Genomic DNA, 17,911 nt, shown 5'->3' with positions numbered 1-17,911 from the left:
CACCTGGTAGTCAAACCTTTTTTTTTTTCTTTTTTTTTTTTTTTTTCTTTTTTTTTTTTTTTGTATACAAGATCGAGGCTCGTGAAAGAGCGAACATTAATCACACAGAAAGACAAACAGACACACAAAACAAATAACATCGGGAGCGGTAGAAAAGATGGGGAGAGAGGGGGAAGGACACAAACACAACATTTGAGAGCAGGGACCGAGAGACATGGAGACATCGAGAGAACTGTGGGAGGGAGAGGGCTTTGGGGGGGAGGCATGGGAAGGGGGGGGGGGGGGTGGGAGATATCTATCTCCCAATGGTGAAGAATCACTTAAACAATTATAGTAGCCGGAACCGATTCCGGATCTACACCAAAATCAAATAATTTCGTCCTCGTCACATATGCTACCTCTCTGCCAAATTTTGTCCGAATCCGTCCACAACTTTTTGAGATATCTTGTTCACAAACAAATGGACAGACAGACAGACAGACAGGGGTGGAAACATAACCTACGTCCATCTTCGGTGGCGGATGTAATAAAACCACTCACTCGTTGTTTATGAACGAAACCCTTAAACCTGTGAGTGTTCATAGACCGCAATGGAAGCAGGCCAATAATAATTCTGCAAAAGACTAGCACAGCTTCTAAACCAACAACACCGTCTAATTTAACCTCGAACAATACAATACGGCTCCTCTCGAGCATCATACGCATCAAACTAACAGAAATGTCTCGGTCATGTCTCCCAGGAACACGACGCTTCAGGACGGTTTCCTCCCATTTAACTGCTGCATTCAGGGAAATTAGAGCCAGATTATGGTAATTAAGGAAATGCACTCAAGCATTATGGAATTGCACACAAAGGAGACATCTAGTGCAGAATACTAAGGCTGCACCGTATCTCCAGTCATACCTTCAAGGCTTCAACACAATATACAGTAGAACGTTTCATACTTTAGTTGAAGAGGATAGTATGACATGGGTGGGGATACTAGTTAGCAGTTAGCAAATAATGTAAGTATTAATATTTTTTGACTTCAGGCATGGACAGCCAGTTCGTGAATGACTTGGATAAAAAAATGGCAAATGGCAAACGATGACCAAAAAATTCCACATTCCTGTGCCACCTCCAGTCGAACATCAGACATGGACAGCTCATTGTATAGATTTTCATTCCAAACTGCATCAATAAACATTCCAATCACAAATTAATCCTATAGTACTCATATGCATATTAATACTATAGTACTGTTATGTCTGCGGGTAAAGCAATATCTAGAGCCAGGTAGATCTGTATAGGTATGTATTCGACTGTCGCGATAGGGAATCTACCTGTAATAAGTTCTTCATGTTTAGGCGTTTGTCGGGATAAGATGTATGATTGTGGATCTACCAGGAGATTCGAGTGTGAAGTAGTTAGGGATTAAAGATAACGCCCCTGTGAGTCTCACCTAGTAGTCAAACCTTTTTTTTTTTCTTTTCTTTTTTTTTTTCTTTTTTTTTTTTTTTGTATACAAGATCGAGGCTCGTGAAAGAGCGAACATTAATCACACAGAAAGACAAACAGACACACAAAACAAATAACATCGGGAGCGGTAGAAAAGATGGGGAGAGAGGGGGAAGGACACAAACACAACATTTGAGAGCAGGGACCGAGAGACATGGAGACATCGAGAGAACTGTGGGAGGGAGAGGGCTTTGGGGGGGAGGCATGGGAAGGGGGGGGGGGGGGTGGGAGATATCTATCTCCCAATGGTGAAGAATCACTTAAACAATTCTAGTAGCCGGAACCGATTCCGGATCTACACCAAAATCAAATAATTTCGTCCTCGTCACATATGCTACCTCTCTGCCAAATTTTGTCCGAATCCGTCCACAACTTTTTGAGATATCTTGTTCACAAACAAATGGACAGACAGACAGACAGACAGGGGTGGAAACATAACCTACGTCCATCTTCGGTGGCGGATGTAATAAAACCACTCACTCGTTGTTTATGAACGAAACCCTTAAACCTGTGAGTGTTCATAGACCGCAATGGAAGCAGGCCAATAATAATTCTGCAAAAGGCTAGCACAGCTTCTAAACCAACAACACCGTCTAATTTTGGGGGGGAGGGCTTTGGGGGGGAGGCATGGGAAGGGGGGGGGTGGGAGAGGTATAAAACATATGGACACTGCCAAGACTTCCAGGAAAGAAGTTGGAATTTCAAACAAGGTGGATCTGGGGTGAATTAGTGGGGGTAGAAAAGATCAAGGTTTTGGATGGGGGAAGATAAGAGATGGTGGTGAACAGCTGTTTTGAAGACCTGGAGGGAGGAGTGTGATTGAAGTGAGTGTGGGAGTTTGTTCCAGAGGCGGGAGAAAAGAGGAATGAAAGAGTGAAGGTGAGCAGAGAGCCGAGATTTCGGCAGTTTAACCATCAGAGGGTGGCTGGCAGATCTTGTGCGACCTGTAGGAATATTTGGGGGACAGAGCACAGAGAGAGCTGGGGGAGCAAGGCCGGAGAGGAGTCGGTAGAAGACAGAAAGACCACCTACCTGCCTGCGGTGAGTGAGTGAAAGGCCCTCAGAGATAGCTTCATCGCGGGAGATTCCAACCTTTGTCCATTATGGCACTGCAGACCACATAGACACTTAGTTAGGTCCCTAGCGCAACATTAAATAATTCCTTTCCCTGACAATGACTTAGGAAGAAATCGGGCTGGAACACCGCCCCAATTGGCCGCCACCATTTACACCTCCGAAAGGCCTACCCACCTCGCATAGCACGTGCGGTGACCGGGGAGCAGGTTGGGGAGAGTTGGAGCGACGCAGTGGGCGTGCCCCTGGACGAGCCGGCGAGTCATGGGAGGCTCTGATTGGCAGAGCAGTGCGCCAATGTGACGTGATCGGCCAGGGATATTATCGAGGGTCGGACGCCATTTTCGGCAGTGCAGATCGGATGAGCCCGGAGTTGGTGGAGTCTGAGGAGAATCGTTAGTAGCCTCGTGGAGTCCGGAGAGCGAGTCGAGTTGAGTGCAGTTCAAAGGAGTTCACGGCTTGAGAGAGTCCCGGTGCGATCCTGAGTTGGCTTGTGAGCAGGGTCCTGGCCCGGGTTGAGTTGGCTGTCGTGTGGAAGATCGCCGTTGAGGTGGTTTGAGCTCACTCCTTTTTGCTGGGTGGATTCGTGCTAGCCTGGAGCGGGACCTCGGGTGCAGCGGCGAGGGCGTTGGCTCGGGCCTAGCGGGGCGTGCAAGGTGGACGGAGGATTCGTCCAGGCCGGGAAGAAGACGACAGGGACGAGATAAGGCTGTATCCGCGAATACACTTTACATAAAAGACGTGTTATTTTCGTATTCATCTCCCTCGTCTCGTGTTTGAGGTCTGGAGTGCAGGATCCCGATTTAGCTACCTTATTTTATTACCGGCACGTGTTTTTTTCACTGTCTTTGCTTTTCTTTAATAAATCCTTATATACACAAAGAATTAAGTTAAGCACCCCTACACAACGAATTAAGGTAAGTACCCCCTAATATATATTCTTTGTGTATATGTATACATTGGCATATATTCTAAGGTATGTGAGATCAAATAATGATTGGTATGACATTAGCAATTATCCATTGATGAAAGTGAGTGATCAAAGTGAAAAAAAGTGATTGGTTGAGTCAGTGATCCGATCACGTGGGTCCTACACACGTTATTGACGCAAAGATCGCTAGAGGTCTTCTCAGAACAATGACTGTACGTTAGAAAACATAAACGTCATCCACACTGTCCGTGATGGACCTAGAGCTCCATACTTAAATTGAGGTGAAAATATGCCTAAAATTCCCAAAAAATTTCACCTTAAATTATTCAGAATAAAATATTGAAAACGGCATGATTGTTATGTTTTTATGTGACCATAATATCACTTCTCCAGAAAATATAGCAATATCATGGGTATATTACACTGTTTTGACGACAACAAACTTGTAATGTGCGAGGTTGTAAAAAAACGGGGGGGGGTGCTTAACTTAATTCTTTGTGTATATTATTTTTGTACATTTACCTGAACGCAGTTTCCTGTTTGGTTTTAATAGCTAAGGCTGCAGGGCTCTCGCTGTGTCCTGCCATTCCGCGCGCTTAAGTGCTTGATTTGGCATCCGCTATTGAGTTTTCGCCTCGGGAGTTTAAAGCCTCGTAATCAGCCTCCGCAACTCTGATGTTAATCGCAGTTGCGTGACAGTACTCATCTTATTGTATAGTATTAATATATCAAAATATAATGTTAAATCACGATTATATTGAGATATTATCAAACCAGAGAACCGTTATCAACTGTTCACTTCCGGATTCGGGAGCAAGGTCCGTGTCGATTGCATTTCAAAATCATAATTGTATTCAGGTTTTTATGAAAAGTCCTACCTACCTTATGACACCTGCTGGGACCACAAAACGTTCCCCAGAAGGTTGTTATATTTCCTTTTAGTAAAATATGAAACTGTAATAGTTACTAAATGCTGTCACCTTGTCATGTGACCCGATCCTCAGCTCTGATTGGTGTACGTTTGTGGGGACATACGGACAGACAAACGCTGTTCTCGACGGCCTTGCCCTACGGGCCACGCTGTAAAAAAATAGACAATTGGACTAAAAAAAATTCCCATCATTTTTTATTCTCATCCTCCTCCGTGTCTCTGTCTCTATCTGTCTCTCTGTGTCTGTCTGTCTCTCTGTATCTCTGTCTGTCTCTCTCTGTCTCTGTCTGTGTCTCTGTCTGTCTCTGTCGGTCTCTGCCTGTGTCTCTGTCTATCTCTCTGTCTTTCTGTCTCTCTCTCTGTCTCTCTGTCTCTCTCTGTGTGTCTGTCTCCCTGTGTGTCTCTGTGTCTTTATCTCTCTCTGTCTCTCTGTCTCTCTGTGTCTCTGTGTCTCTCTGTCTGTCTCTGTGTATCTGTCTCTGTGTGTGTCTCTTTGTGTCTCTCTGTCTCTGTCTCTCTCACACACATCTACTCCCATTAATTCGCTCCATATATCCACTTCCTTCATGAGGTTCTGACATAAAACAAACATGTTATTTACATTTAAAAAGCTAAACTTCCCTTAATCTACCACCAATGCCTTATTTTGGGTAATTCAACAAACTACTTAGCACAAGGAGTTATCTGCATGAGAAAACAGAGGAAAGTTTGAAAGTGCCATTTTTAGAATGGGGTCTGCATTTCGGAGAGCATGACACATTGGCCTAACTGTTTCACGAACAGGCTTTGCAGGCCTGGCATTTGACCGGAGCTGGTTCTGGAAAGAATTTTAAATTTGCTCAGGGAACCTGCAATTAACCACTTACTCCTCGTTGAAAACAATAAATAGGTCATTTAACATCCACGCTACACTTATCCTAACAGAGGAGTTCCCAGGTTAACGTCCGTCCGAGGGAAGGCCCACTTTGTGTTGCAATGCTCTCCCTGCGAAGCACCAATCCAATGATTTAAAGTCACCCTCCACACAATATAAAGGCCGCGTTCCTTTGTCTGCTCAGCATATAATCAGCAAAACATGATTTCTCAGCAAAAAGCACTTACCTTCAGATTAGTAGACATTTTGAATCCCACTGGTACATCTCGAAGACCCCCAGGCCACACTATTTTGTCCTTATTCAACTGGGCCTAGTGGTTTTTAGTGGGATACAAAAAAACATACCTAATCATTTCAATGGGCAAGTGTCAACATGATCACGACATACAAGAGGTTCAAGTTCTGGATTAACATTTCTAATTGATTGTGTGCAGTCGGGTCCATTGGGTTATCACAATATCACATGGTAACGCACAAGCTCTTTCAGCAATTGCAAAAAAACTAATTATCCTTGTGAAGTTCCATCTACAAATGTCGATCTGTCTGTCTGCCTGTCTGTGTGTTACATATACACTCCTACACCCCTGGAAAGATTTGAACCAAATTTGTCACAGAGGTAAAAGGTTGTGGAGACCAGGTTTTACCGGGGTTAGCGGCTCATTTGGCCGGCCGCCGAGAAACCCCTGAACTCCCAGGAAAAATGATGGGGTATACTTCCTCGCTATTGCAGTTGGTTTGAATAGCGCCACCTTTGGTGAAGTTGAGCACTACAGGATTTGGTTTGAATAGCGCCACCTTTGGTGAAGTTGAGCACTACAGGATTTGGTTTGAATAGCGTCACCTTTGATGAAGTTGAGCGCTACAGGATTTGGTTTGAATAGCACCACCTTTGGTGAAGTTGAGCGCCACATGATTTGGTTTGAATAGCGCCACCTTTGGTGAAGTTGAGCGCGACAGGATTTGGTTTGAATAGCGCCACCTTTGGTGAAGTTGAGCGCGACAGGATTTGGTTTGAATAGCGCCACCTTTGGTGAAGTTGAGCGCTACAGGATTTGGTTTGAATAGCGCCACCTTTGGTGAAGTTGAGCGCTACAGGATTTGGTTTGAATAGCGCCACCTTTGGTGAAGTTGAGCGCTACAGGATTTGGTTTGAATAGTGCCACCTTTGGTGAAGTTGAGCGCTACAGAACCACCTTTAGAGGCCATTTTCCCCCACAGAGCAGGGGTTGGCCTTTTCCGGGCACCGTAGTCCCCTTTTTGAAGCAATGTTTTATGGCCGGATGCCCTTCCTGCTGCCAACACTGTGAGTCGCCTCTTGTGACACACAGGGAATTACCAGTGAAATGGTACTCAATTTGCCGACCTCGGAAGGATGACAGGCTGAGTCAACCCCCCTGGTGTTAATTCAACAATCGACTAGGATTCGAACCCAGGATCCTAGGATCCCAAGCCGGCACCCTAACCGCTAAGCCAACACCAGGCTACAGGATGGATTGAATTCCCCAGACAATTTCCTGACTGTCATCTTCTGTGGTTATTCTCGCCACCACTATGGCTAGCTTTTTCCATCACTGGGGATGGGTACCTTTGCTAGTATTCTATAATTAAGGCACCGCCAAGTAGAATAGACACATAGTAGGTAATGCTCAGGGCTAACATTTCACACCAAGTGGTCTTCATTAGAGACTGTGGAGGCATTATATGCCAGGTGTTAAGTATTCACCCAAGAGGGAAGGGGTATCGCATTATTTCACTCAGTAGATAGTGAGACCTAAAGGCTATTGCCACCTGGATGCCACACACTATTCTATCTGCTGTCCACAAACAGTGGAGTGGAGAGAGGGGGAGGCACTGGCACACCAACAGCAGATTTGAAGGATAAAATAATGGGAGATTTGGACAAATGATGAGTGTGGGGAGGAATGAGGGGTAAGGGAGGACGCATGGGGTGGACAAGAGGGAGCAAAATCTCAGGAAGGAAAAAATGGAAATTTCGAAAGAGGAGTGCTTAGGGGTGCTGGGGGGGGGGGCAGGGGGTTAAGAGGGACATGGTTTGGATGGGGGATGATCTGAGATGGTAGTGAACAGCTCTCTTGAAGACATGGAGGGAAGAAGGAAATTCAAGAGAATGTGTAATTTGGTTCTACAGGTGGGAAAAAGAGGAATAAATGAGGAGGTGAGCAGTGATTCTGGATTTATGTAATTTCACCAGAAGGGGGTTGATGGTGGACAGCGTGCGCCCTGCAGATACCTGGGAATTCCATGGGGGGGGAGGGGAGAGGGGTAGGAGGTGAGGGGACAAAGCAAGAAAGAGCAGAGGGCAGAGGGTGCAAGACCAGAAAGGAGGCAGTATAAGACGAAGAGACCACCAACCTGTCTGCGATGGGAAAGTGATAAGCCCATAGACTCAGCTTCATCACAGGAGATTCCAATAACCTTGAAGGCCTTCATTTCCACGGCGTCAAGCTGAGGAAGATGGCAGGGCGCCAGCCCAGCGGGGCGATTCAGTATTCCATCAATGTGCGGACGAAAGCTATGTAGGTGTATAGAAGTCTTTGCCAAAGAAAGATCATGGCTGATTATGAGACCATGGAGTTTGAGTGGCTGAACTTCCTCAAGAGGATTGCTATGAAGGTTGATGGGAGGGTTTGTCAGACGGTGCTTTCAGAGAGAGAGAGAGAGAGAGAGAGAGAGAGAGAGAGATTTATCAGGATTGAAAGACATACTCCAAGTGCTTGGCCAGCTTGTGATTTTATCAAGGTGTGAAGAGAGGGAAGAGGCTGCTGCCATCTTATCAGAAGGATGAGTGATGTCAGGGCAGAGGGTGAAGTCGTCAGCACATAGATAAAGGGGGTTTTCCAGGGAGTTAGAGAAATCATTGATGAAGATTAGGAACAGGACGGTGCCCAGAACACCACTTTGCCAGCCTTGACAGAGAGAGCAGCTGAAAGGATTTAGTCGAGCGCTACACATTGGCTACGAGAGTGGAGGAAGTCAGCAATCCAAGAGTGGACTTGGCCTTTGATTCCATAGGCAGACAGTTTGGAGAGCAAGGCAGGATGTCAGTCCGTATCAAAAGTTTGAGATATGTCTAGAGACATGGCCCTGATATCATGTCTGAATTTGAGGACCTCCGTCCATTATTGTGGCAGTAAGAGTAGCATGTTCAAGGTAGAGTAACCTTGTCTGAATCCAAATTGGTTACTGAGATGAGGCCATTGGAGAAAAGGAAGGATTTCATATCAATTGCAATGATGGATTCCATGATCTTACTGATGATTGGAAGGAAGCTGATAGTTCTGCAGATAAAGGGATCAGTTTTTGCACCATTTTATGTCATGCAGTGATGATGGCAGATTTCCAAGCAGATGGAAGATGACGTAGCACAAATGACAGGGTGAAAAGGGCAGAGAGACGATGTGCAGGAGCAGCAGAGCAGGTTTTTATGACACGTGAGCTGATGCCATCCAGTCCAGTAGTAGAGTCAGAGTCAAGGGTTGAAATAACCACCTTCTCCACCTCCTCGAGTGCAAAAGACACAGAGTCCAGGAGCAGTTGGGAACAACTGCTAAAGGTGGGTACAGGAAGTGAGGGGTTGAAGACACAAGACTTGGAAGCAAACACAGAATCAAGGCATTCGGCCTTCTCTCAAGTGGAGACGGCTGTGGTGCTATTTGAAATGAGGGAAGGGATGGAAGGGGAGCATACACTGGAGACAGACTTGACAAGGCACCACCAGGTTTTGAGGAGGGAGACAAGCTTGAAAGATCAATCTTGAGGTTGGACAGATGTTGATTTCTGGCTCTTCTGAGTGTGGGCTTTGTGGAATGATCTGAGATTTCCTTCGGTCGGGTTTGCTTTCCAGGAAGAGGAGGCAAGTTGTATCAGAGCAACTGCCTCCCCACAGGATTTAGTGTACCATGGGCAGGAAGAAGGGGAGGGTAATTGCAGACGAGATGTGATAAATCTGTGCATAAGAGAGAGCAGGTTTCTGTGGAAGAATTCCCAGGTTGAGTTAACATCAGGAGCAGTAGATATGGGACACCAGTCTTGAAGAGAGATGGCTACTTGCAGACCCTGCCAATCTGCTTGACTGAAATGGCAGACTCGCCGGCGTTGAGGCAGCTCTCTGAGAATAACCAGAGAGATGATGACTCTCACAAGAATATGGATCAGATGACCCAATTGGAGCAGAGGAAGAGCAGTAGACATTTGCAGAGAAGTTTGTCATCACCAATTCCAGAAGGGGGGATTTGCCATTGGAAGAAATTTGGGTTGGAAAGTTCACGGATTGAGTCAGTCCCATGGAGTCGCAGAAGTCCTTCGCTGAAGTGCCATGGTTGGTGAGACAATTGAATTCATCAAATATGAGGATGAGAGAGTTGGGATGAGTCGGTTCGAGAATCCACATATCCATTTTGAGAATGTTGAGTGCCACATATTGAGAATCCATGCTGTGGTTGTCCATTCAGATCGGCTTTCCAGGGAATTATAGCTTTGGAAGCTTCTGGACTTTATAAAAGGATGCGTAGCCTAAGCTGCCAGGATTGTTTTTGGGAGAGTCTGGGATGCTTGAAAGAAATGCCGAAGTGACTTCTAAAGAGGTTGGAGGAGGTTGTGCTGCAGCAGTTAACGCGTCGCATGGTGCGTGACAAATCAGAATCTAACACATAGCCCGGGCTTTGTTATTCGCATGAATTTTTTTCTCAATTGCAACGTTTCTTTTTGAGGTCGCACTACGAGTGAACTTTGATTTAGGAGATCTTAAGGGCCTAACTTTTCGTATTATGTGGTACAGAAATGGCAGATTTCGTTTGACTATTACCCACAAACCAACAGCCACCACTTCCACCTTCCCCATCTCCTTCCGCTTTTCAAGTTCTCATGCCATCCACTTCCGAGTTCTCACTAGCTATACAAGTCTTCTTTCAAATAAACAACGTAAGAGACATGAAGTGAATCCAAAAGACTTTCGAAAGAATGCTAAATGCTAATTTCGAAAGAAAACCGATTGCGCAAGGTTCTTGTGAATGCGTGACGCTGTGCCAAACCTTGGGCTCGGACCACTTGCCGACACGCACGAGGTTTCTCTTCTGCAAGTTGACGATGCTGTATTCAGGGTACTTCCGGTCACCTTCTTCATCGAATTCCACACGCCCAGTCTGGCCTTTGTGCAGACTCGATGACAGCAAATACCTGCATCGGCACAGCCCGAAACAATTCCTCCCACCCGAGCTCCGCTAGCTACAGAGTACCGCGAGCACTGTGAGCTCACACGCACCGCAGTTACCTGTTGAGGGTGAGACCACCCTTCCAGACCGCCGTGTTGCCAGCACAACCACGTGGAGGCTCGGTCACGTTCTCCTTATCGAACATCTCTTTCAGCGACATGGTGAGTATGGACACGGCATCTTTGATGTGAGCTTTCTCGTCTTTTCCATGTACCAGCTGCAGCCCAATGATACCTGAATGGGATCACACATACAAGTCTGAGATTCACGAATGCTCCTGGTTCATTGACCGATGAATTGCATGTTCAGATGTAAAATTCAAACCATCAACCTTATGATCAAATCAGCATTGCATAGACTATCCCAAAGGAAAATAAAAAATAAAAAATATCCCAAGACCTGCACACGGTCAAAATACTCGTCCCCAGTTCTGTGCCACAGTGGTGCTGGCACAATTCTTGTTTTCTTCCACAATCCTTTTGGTGCTCAGAAACTATACAAACTAGAACGACACTTGGTAGAGCGCGTACCTCCGCCAGGCTGAACAGTTTATGGTTTCTATCCCACTGATAGGCCGGATCTGGATTCGGACCTGAACCAACATCTAATCTGCTTGTTCTCGTCACCTAACCAACTCGTCCACCAAGTTTAGTCATAACTAGTCAATAACTTTTTTTAAATATCATGTTATATAATTGTTTTTGGCCCAATCTCTCAATGGTGAAGAATCGCTTAAACAACAAGTGAATCCACTTGGATTCCGCCCAGGTTGGCACATGGAAATTATGATGTAGCATAATTATCATCTCGGGTCAAGATTTGAAATTATGCCATGGTTTTTGTAAAATTGCTACTAGTATTCACATTATGTACTTTCACCAAAACATACATCATCATAGAAACATACATAGAATTTGGGTCCTCTGGGTCATTTGGGTCCTCTGGGTCATTTGGGTCCTCTGGGTCATTTGGGTCCTCTGGGTCATTTGGGTCCTCTGGGTCATTTGGGTCCTCTGGGTCATTTGGGTCCTCTGGGTCATTTGGGTCATTTGGGTCATTTGGGTCCTCTGGGTCATTTGGGTCCTCTGGGTCATTTGGGTCCTCTGGGTCATTTGGGTCCTCTGGGTCATTTGGGTCCTCTGGGTCATTTGGGTCATTTGGGTCCTCTGGGTCATTTGGGTCCTCTGGGTCATTTGGGTCCTCTGGGTCCTCTGGGTCCTCTGGGTCATTTGGGTCCTCTGGGTCCTCTGGGTCCTCTGGGTCCTCTGGGTCATTTGGGTCCTCTGGGTCATTTGGGTCCTCTGGGTCATTTGGGTCCTCTGGGTCCTCTGGGTCATTTGGGTCCTCTGGGTCCTCTGGGTCCTCTGGGTCATTTGGGTCCTCTGGGTCATTTGGGTCCTCTGGGTCATTTGGGTCCTCTGGGTCATTTGGGTCCTCTGGGTCATTTGGGTCCTCTGGGTCATTTGGGTCCTCTGGGTCATTTGGGTCCTCTGGGTCATTTGGGTCCTCTGGGTCATTTGGGTCCTCTGGGTCATTTGGGTCCTCTGGGTCCTCTGGGTCATTTGGGTCCTCTGGGTCATTTGGGTCCTCTGGGTCATTTGGGTCCTCTGGGTCATTTGGGTCCTCTGGGTCATTTGGGTCCTCTGGGTCATTTGGGTCATTTGGGTCCTCTGGGTCATTTGGGTCCTCTGGGTCATTTGGGTCCTCTGGGTCATTTGGGTCCTCTGGGTCATTTGGGTCCTCTGGGTCATTTGGGTCCTCTGGGTCATTTGGGTCCTCTGGGTCATTTGGGTCCTCTGGGTCATTTGGGTCCTCTGGGTCATTTGGGTCCTCTGGGTCCTCTGGGGGTCCTCTGGGTCATTTGGGTCCTCTGGGTCATTTGGGTCCTCTGGGTCCTCTGGGTCCTCTGGGTCCTCTGGGTCATTTGGGTCCTCTGGGTCCTCTGGGTCATTTGGGTCCTCTGGGTCCTCTGGGTCATTTGGGTCCTCTGGGTCATTTGGGTCCTCTGGGTCATTTGGGTCCTCTGGGTCATTTGGGTCCTCTGGGTCATTTGGGTCCTCTGGGTCCTCTGGGTCATTTGGGTCCTCTGGGTCATTTGGGTCCTCTGGGTCATTTGGGTCCTCTGGGTCATTTGGGTCCTCTGGGTCATTTGGGTCCTCTGGGTCATTTGGGTCCTCTGGGTCATTTGGGTCCTCTGGGTCATTTGGGTCCTCTGGGTCATTTGGGTCCTATGGGTCATTTGGGTCCTCTGGGTCATTTGGGTCCTCTGGGTCATTTTGGTCCTCTGGGTCATTTGGGTCCTCTGGGTCATTTGGGTCCTCTGGGTCATTTGGGTCCTCTGGGTCATTTGGGTCCTCTGGGTCATTTGGGTCCTATATTCCTATCCTATAACATATATATCTCCTATAACCTATCCTATAAATATAGATTTGATGACGTCATGTTTACACATCTGAGCGACAGAAATGAGCGACAGAAATGAGCGACAGAAACTAGCTTCACTTTTGAGCGCCCGAAATTCCCAGGCAAACGCTATAACGCACCAGGTTTACAACCTGTGCGTTAATAATCTAGTAGCCGGATCCGAATCAGGATCTTCACCAAAATCTAATCATTTCGTCGATGTAGCATATGCTACCTCTCTGTCAAATTTTGTCCGAATCCGTCCACAACTTTTTGAGATATATTGTTCACAAACAAACAAACAAATGAAAAATCACTCGTAGAGCGACACTTGGCAAAACAGAACAAAGTAGAGTGCAAAGTAAAGGCACTCAGTAGAGCATCCTTTTGACCTCATAATTAATTAGTGGTTGAATTCAGTGACCTGATATGCAAATCGTCTTCAAGTTTTAAGTTAATCGGATGAAAATTGACAATTTTAGAAATTTGGCCTATGTTGACCTTTTAGCCTATGTTCACCTTTTGGCCGATGTTGACCTGTTGGCCTATATGTTGACCTCAAAAATAGCTGGTGGTTGGTTTCAGTAAGCTGATATGAAAATCCTATTCAGATTTCAAGTCAATCGGATGAAAATTCAGGATTTTAGAAATTTGAAAAGGTTGTTGACCTTTTGGCCTATGTTGACCTTTTGGCCTATGTTGATCTCAAAAATAGTTGGTGGTTGAATTCAGTGAGCTGATATGTAAATCCTATTCAAATTTCAAGTCAATCGGATGAAAATTTAGGATTTTAGAAATTTGAAAAGGTTGTTGACCTTTGCCCTATGTTGACCTTTTGGCCTTTTGACCTCAAAAATATATAGCATTTTGTCCGACCACGGAATCTACCGTTTGGTGAAGTTTTGTGAAGATCGGTTTAAAATTGTGACCTGTACACAAGTTAATTGTGAGCGGACAGACAACTGTACACAAGTGAGCGGACAGACACACAGACAAACACACAAACTGGAGTGATCAACATACTTGGCAAAAAAATATTTTTTTGCCAAGTAACAAACAGAAAAACAGACAGACGGGTGAAAAGATAACCTCCATCCACCTTCGGTAGCAGAGGTAATCAACGATTTATAGATCTCAATGAAAAGTTACATGGTATAATCAAACATTCAAACAGCCAGTTTGAAAACTGGTGGTTTAAGAGAAAGAAAGCATTCTGACTCGGTTGAATTAGGTTTCAGATAAATGATTTTAACTCAACATCAGATTGGCATTATATTACTTTTTGGCCACTCCACTTTCATTACTTCGGCCTCCAAAGGTGAACGGAGGTTATGTTATCACACATGTCTGTCTGTCTGTAAGGAGGATATCTCAAAAGGTATGGACAGATTCAGACGAAACTTGGCGAACAGGTTGGGGGTGTGACAAGGACAAATTGAGTAAATTTTGGAGAAGATCGGGATCTGGATCCGGATCCTAGAATTGCTAAAGTGATTCTTCACCATTGGGCCAAAAACCATACATAGCACGATTTTTTCAAAAGAATCCGCCATACAGATCATAGAGACGTTATTGGAAGGGTGAAGCATACAATAAATGATTGATTCATTGCATAATTAAAATCAACAAAGAATTAATCATCGTAAAATAATTTCTTAATCAATTGGCTAATAGCATACCTCAACCACCAGTGTTTCATCCAAAGGTGAAATTTTTGAAAATTAATTAAATGTCATTAATCGGGGAAAAATAATTAATTGATTAATTAACTAATCAATAAATAATTAATTGATTAATCAATAAATCAAAAATATCCTTTATAGCTACATCACTTGGTCACTGTCATGTCCGAATATCAGCTTTGTAGTTCAAATTACCCAGATGTAGCCTGAGATATTGCCTAGATGAGAAATAAAATAAATAATAATCGTAAAATAATTAAATTATTATTCAATTGGCTGATAGAATACCTAAACCACCACACTTTCATCTGAATCTGTAACTTTTTAAAAGTAAATTAATTAAGTCATTAATCGAAGAATTAAATAATTAACCAATTAATTGATTAATCAATAAAGCAAAAATACCCTTTACAGCCGAATCACTTGGTCATTGTCATGTCCAAATATTAGCTTCCGAACTCAAAAGGCGCCTGAGATATCGCACAGATGAGAAAGGAAATAAATAAGTCCTTAATTAATCGATAATAATTAAATAATTGATCAATTAATTGATTAATGAAAAAACAAATAATACCGTTTTTGCCCAAGCACTTGTTCACTATTGTGCTGAAATTTCAGCCTCCTAGCTCAAAGGATGGCGCCCGGACAAACAAACAAGAAAGAAAGAAAGAAAACAAACAACCGGAGTGAAAACTGAGTACTCCCTTTCAGCACGCATCATCGCCGGGCCCCCTTCGGTGCCCGGCGATGACGTCATGCAGCGGCTGCAGATGGCATAGGAAAGGAGTGGTGTACAACAAGTTGCAGACTGAACTCTCCAGAAAATTTGAAGAAAAACTGGACTCGTCTGCTACATTATACGTTATAATTAAACTACCAAAGAAATAAGATGATATGGAAGGACAAGATTGAGCGCAAACCTTCAGGTGCATAATCTAAAGCTGTTCCAGATATCTCTCGTTCACCCACGAGCCACACGTAGCCAGCGCCTGTCATGTTGAGACGAGCGGCATCTCTGTATATTACTGCGGCATCCTGCTCCCTTAAAACACAGTACACATCTCTCAATATAAAAATATAACCCTCATGAAAAATTGTGCAATCAATTCAGCTCCAGAGTAACAGATGTGTATTATTAAATTTTAAAAATACATAAGGTAAATGGAAGAATTAAAGGTAACATTGAAAAGTTAGAGCACAGATGAAGTTATACAGGGTCCGGCTGGGAGGTGTGACGATTTTCAGAAAACCCGTACAGTTATTTTTTGTCGAATTTCAATTTTTATTTTTTTTAAAGACTACATATATAATGCCATGTAATACACTGTAACAAAGACATTTAAAAAATGTAATTCATGTTTGAATTGGGTATAACAATGCAAGTGGGGGGTCTCGCGCATGCGTGATGGCTGTTGGTTACTCGTTGTTAGGCGCCATTTCAGTAGCCATGGAGCTGTGGACGATTGAACATCGCGTCTTTGTTGTTGAGACGTTTATTCAAACGGGTAGTTCGGTGGTGCTTACACAGCGCAGATTTCGTACTCACTTCAATGTTGGTCGACGTGGCGCCGTTCCGTCTCGAAACACAATATTGAAGTGGGTAAAAAACTTCAGGACAACTGGATCTGTGAGGCCGGGAGCAGCTCGGGGAGGTGATCGAACCGTTAGGACCCCGGAAAACATCGAAAGGGTTCGACAAGCTGTGGAGGCCAGCCCTCGTCGGTCAGCGGTACGGCACGCTCGCGCTCTACGGATGTCAGACAGATCGGTTCGTCGAATTTTGCACTTGGACCTTCATTATCACGCGTACAAAATCATGGTGGTTCAAGAACTGCAGCAGAATGATTTCGTACGGCGGTTTACGTTCGCAGAAAGAATGCTGGAACTGCTGAGGGATGCTGCTGTGCTGAGAAATGCTGGAACTTTTCCGCACGTCTGCAAGAATGCTTGGACAAGAACGGCCGCCATTTAGATGATGTCATTTTTCAAACATGAATTACATTTTTTTTAAATGTCTTTGTCACAGTGTATTACATGGCATTATATATGTAGTCTTTAAAAAAAATAAAAATTGAAATTCGACAAAAAATAACTGTGTACGAGTTTTCTGAAAATCGTCACACCTCCCTGTGTAGCAAAGGGCTATGTAGCAGAATTATGTATGAGGGAAAGCTTGGGTAGTGTTTCGAAACAAGAGGGAGAATTGCTTTGTAACACATGTCCCCTACCAAGTTTAGTTCAATATCTTAAAGGATAAGGGGAAAAAGTCTGGAAATTTTTGCACCAGTTAGCACATCCCTTTATTTGAGCAGAGTTCAATGCCACGTTCGGTGCCGAAAATAAGAAAAAGAACCCCATGTACATACATGAAGCAAAAAAATGTATACGGCTTTTGAGCATCTATATATATATATCTGTGCAGTGCCTGTGTTGTCCTGTGTTGTGTTGGCCTGTGTTGTCACTGAACTACTCCCTCAAACTTTTGTGAAATCCTACTAAACTTCTGGTATGCACCTATCTCTCCCGTCGGTATGTCCTAAGGGTATTGTGTTTGGAAAAAATTTCCAATTTTTTTTTTTCGGGAAATTTTTTGGGAATTTTTTTTTTTTTCAACTTACGTTTTCAACTTCAATTGTTTATGAAATGTAATATCACGTATATTACAAATACATTTGTGCATTATGATTGTTTGAATTATGATTGGTGTAAACCATGACAAAACAGCAACTCAGGTACAGTCATCTATCTATATATCTACGTATCTGGGCAGTGTCTGTTGTCACTGAACTACTCCCTGAAACTTTTGTTTCCGTGGTTGTGAAGTGTTTTTAATAACGTGGTGGTGGTTTTGAATCACGTGGTGGTGAGGTATTTTGAAGTATGTGGTGGTGAGGTGTTTTTAAATGACATGGTAGTGAGGTGTTTTTAAATCATGTGGTGGTGAGGTGTTTGAATTACGTGATGGTGAGGTGTTTTATTACTTGGTGGTGAGGTGTTTTGAATTACATGGTGGTAAGGTGTTTTGAATTATGTGGTGGTGAGATGTTTTAAATTATGTCATGGTGAGGTGTTTTGAATTACATGGTGGTGAGGTGTTTTGATTTACATGGTGGTAAGGTGTTTTGAATTATGTGGTGGTGAGGTGTTTTGAATTACGTGGTGATGAGATGTTTTAAATTATGTCGTGGTGAGGTGTTTTGAATTACGTGGTGGTGAGGTGTTTTGATTTACATGGTGGTGAGGTGTTTTGGATTATGTTGTGGTGTTTTGGATTACGTTGTGGTGAG

The 17,911-nt window shown here is 44.3% G+C and overlaps 1 protein-coding gene across 1 annotated transcript in view; it reads right to left on the bottom strand.

The window, feature by feature from the left end:
- GRIN1 (glutamate ionotropic receptor NMDA type subunit 1) overlaps positions 1–17,911 on the bottom strand; it is a 95,027-nt gene that overhangs the window by 60,028 nt on the left and 17,088 nt on the right. Inside the window, exons 6-9 of the mRNA XM_068109619.2 lie at positions 15,545–15,666; positions 10,599–10,773; positions 10,360–10,504; positions 5,536–5,619 (exon numbers count right to left, since the gene is read on the bottom strand). Of these exons, the coding sequence (XP_067965720.2) occupies positions 5,536–5,619; positions 10,360–10,504; positions 10,599–10,773; positions 15,545–15,666 (526 nt within the window). The remainder of the gene's footprint in view (positions 1–5,535; positions 5,620–10,359; positions 10,505–10,598; positions 10,774–15,544; positions 15,667–17,911) is intronic.

Source organism: Myxine glutinosa, chromosome 3 (genome assembly GCF_964187855.1).
Source record: "Myxine glutinosa chromosome 3, kmMyxGlut1.1, whole genome shotgun sequence".
Taxonomy (NCBI): domain Eukaryota; kingdom Metazoa; phylum Chordata; class Myxini; order Myxiniformes; family Myxinidae; genus Myxine; species Myxine glutinosa.
Note: the sequence above shows the minus strand (reverse complement) of the source record. Positions and strands in the feature narration are given on the sequence as shown.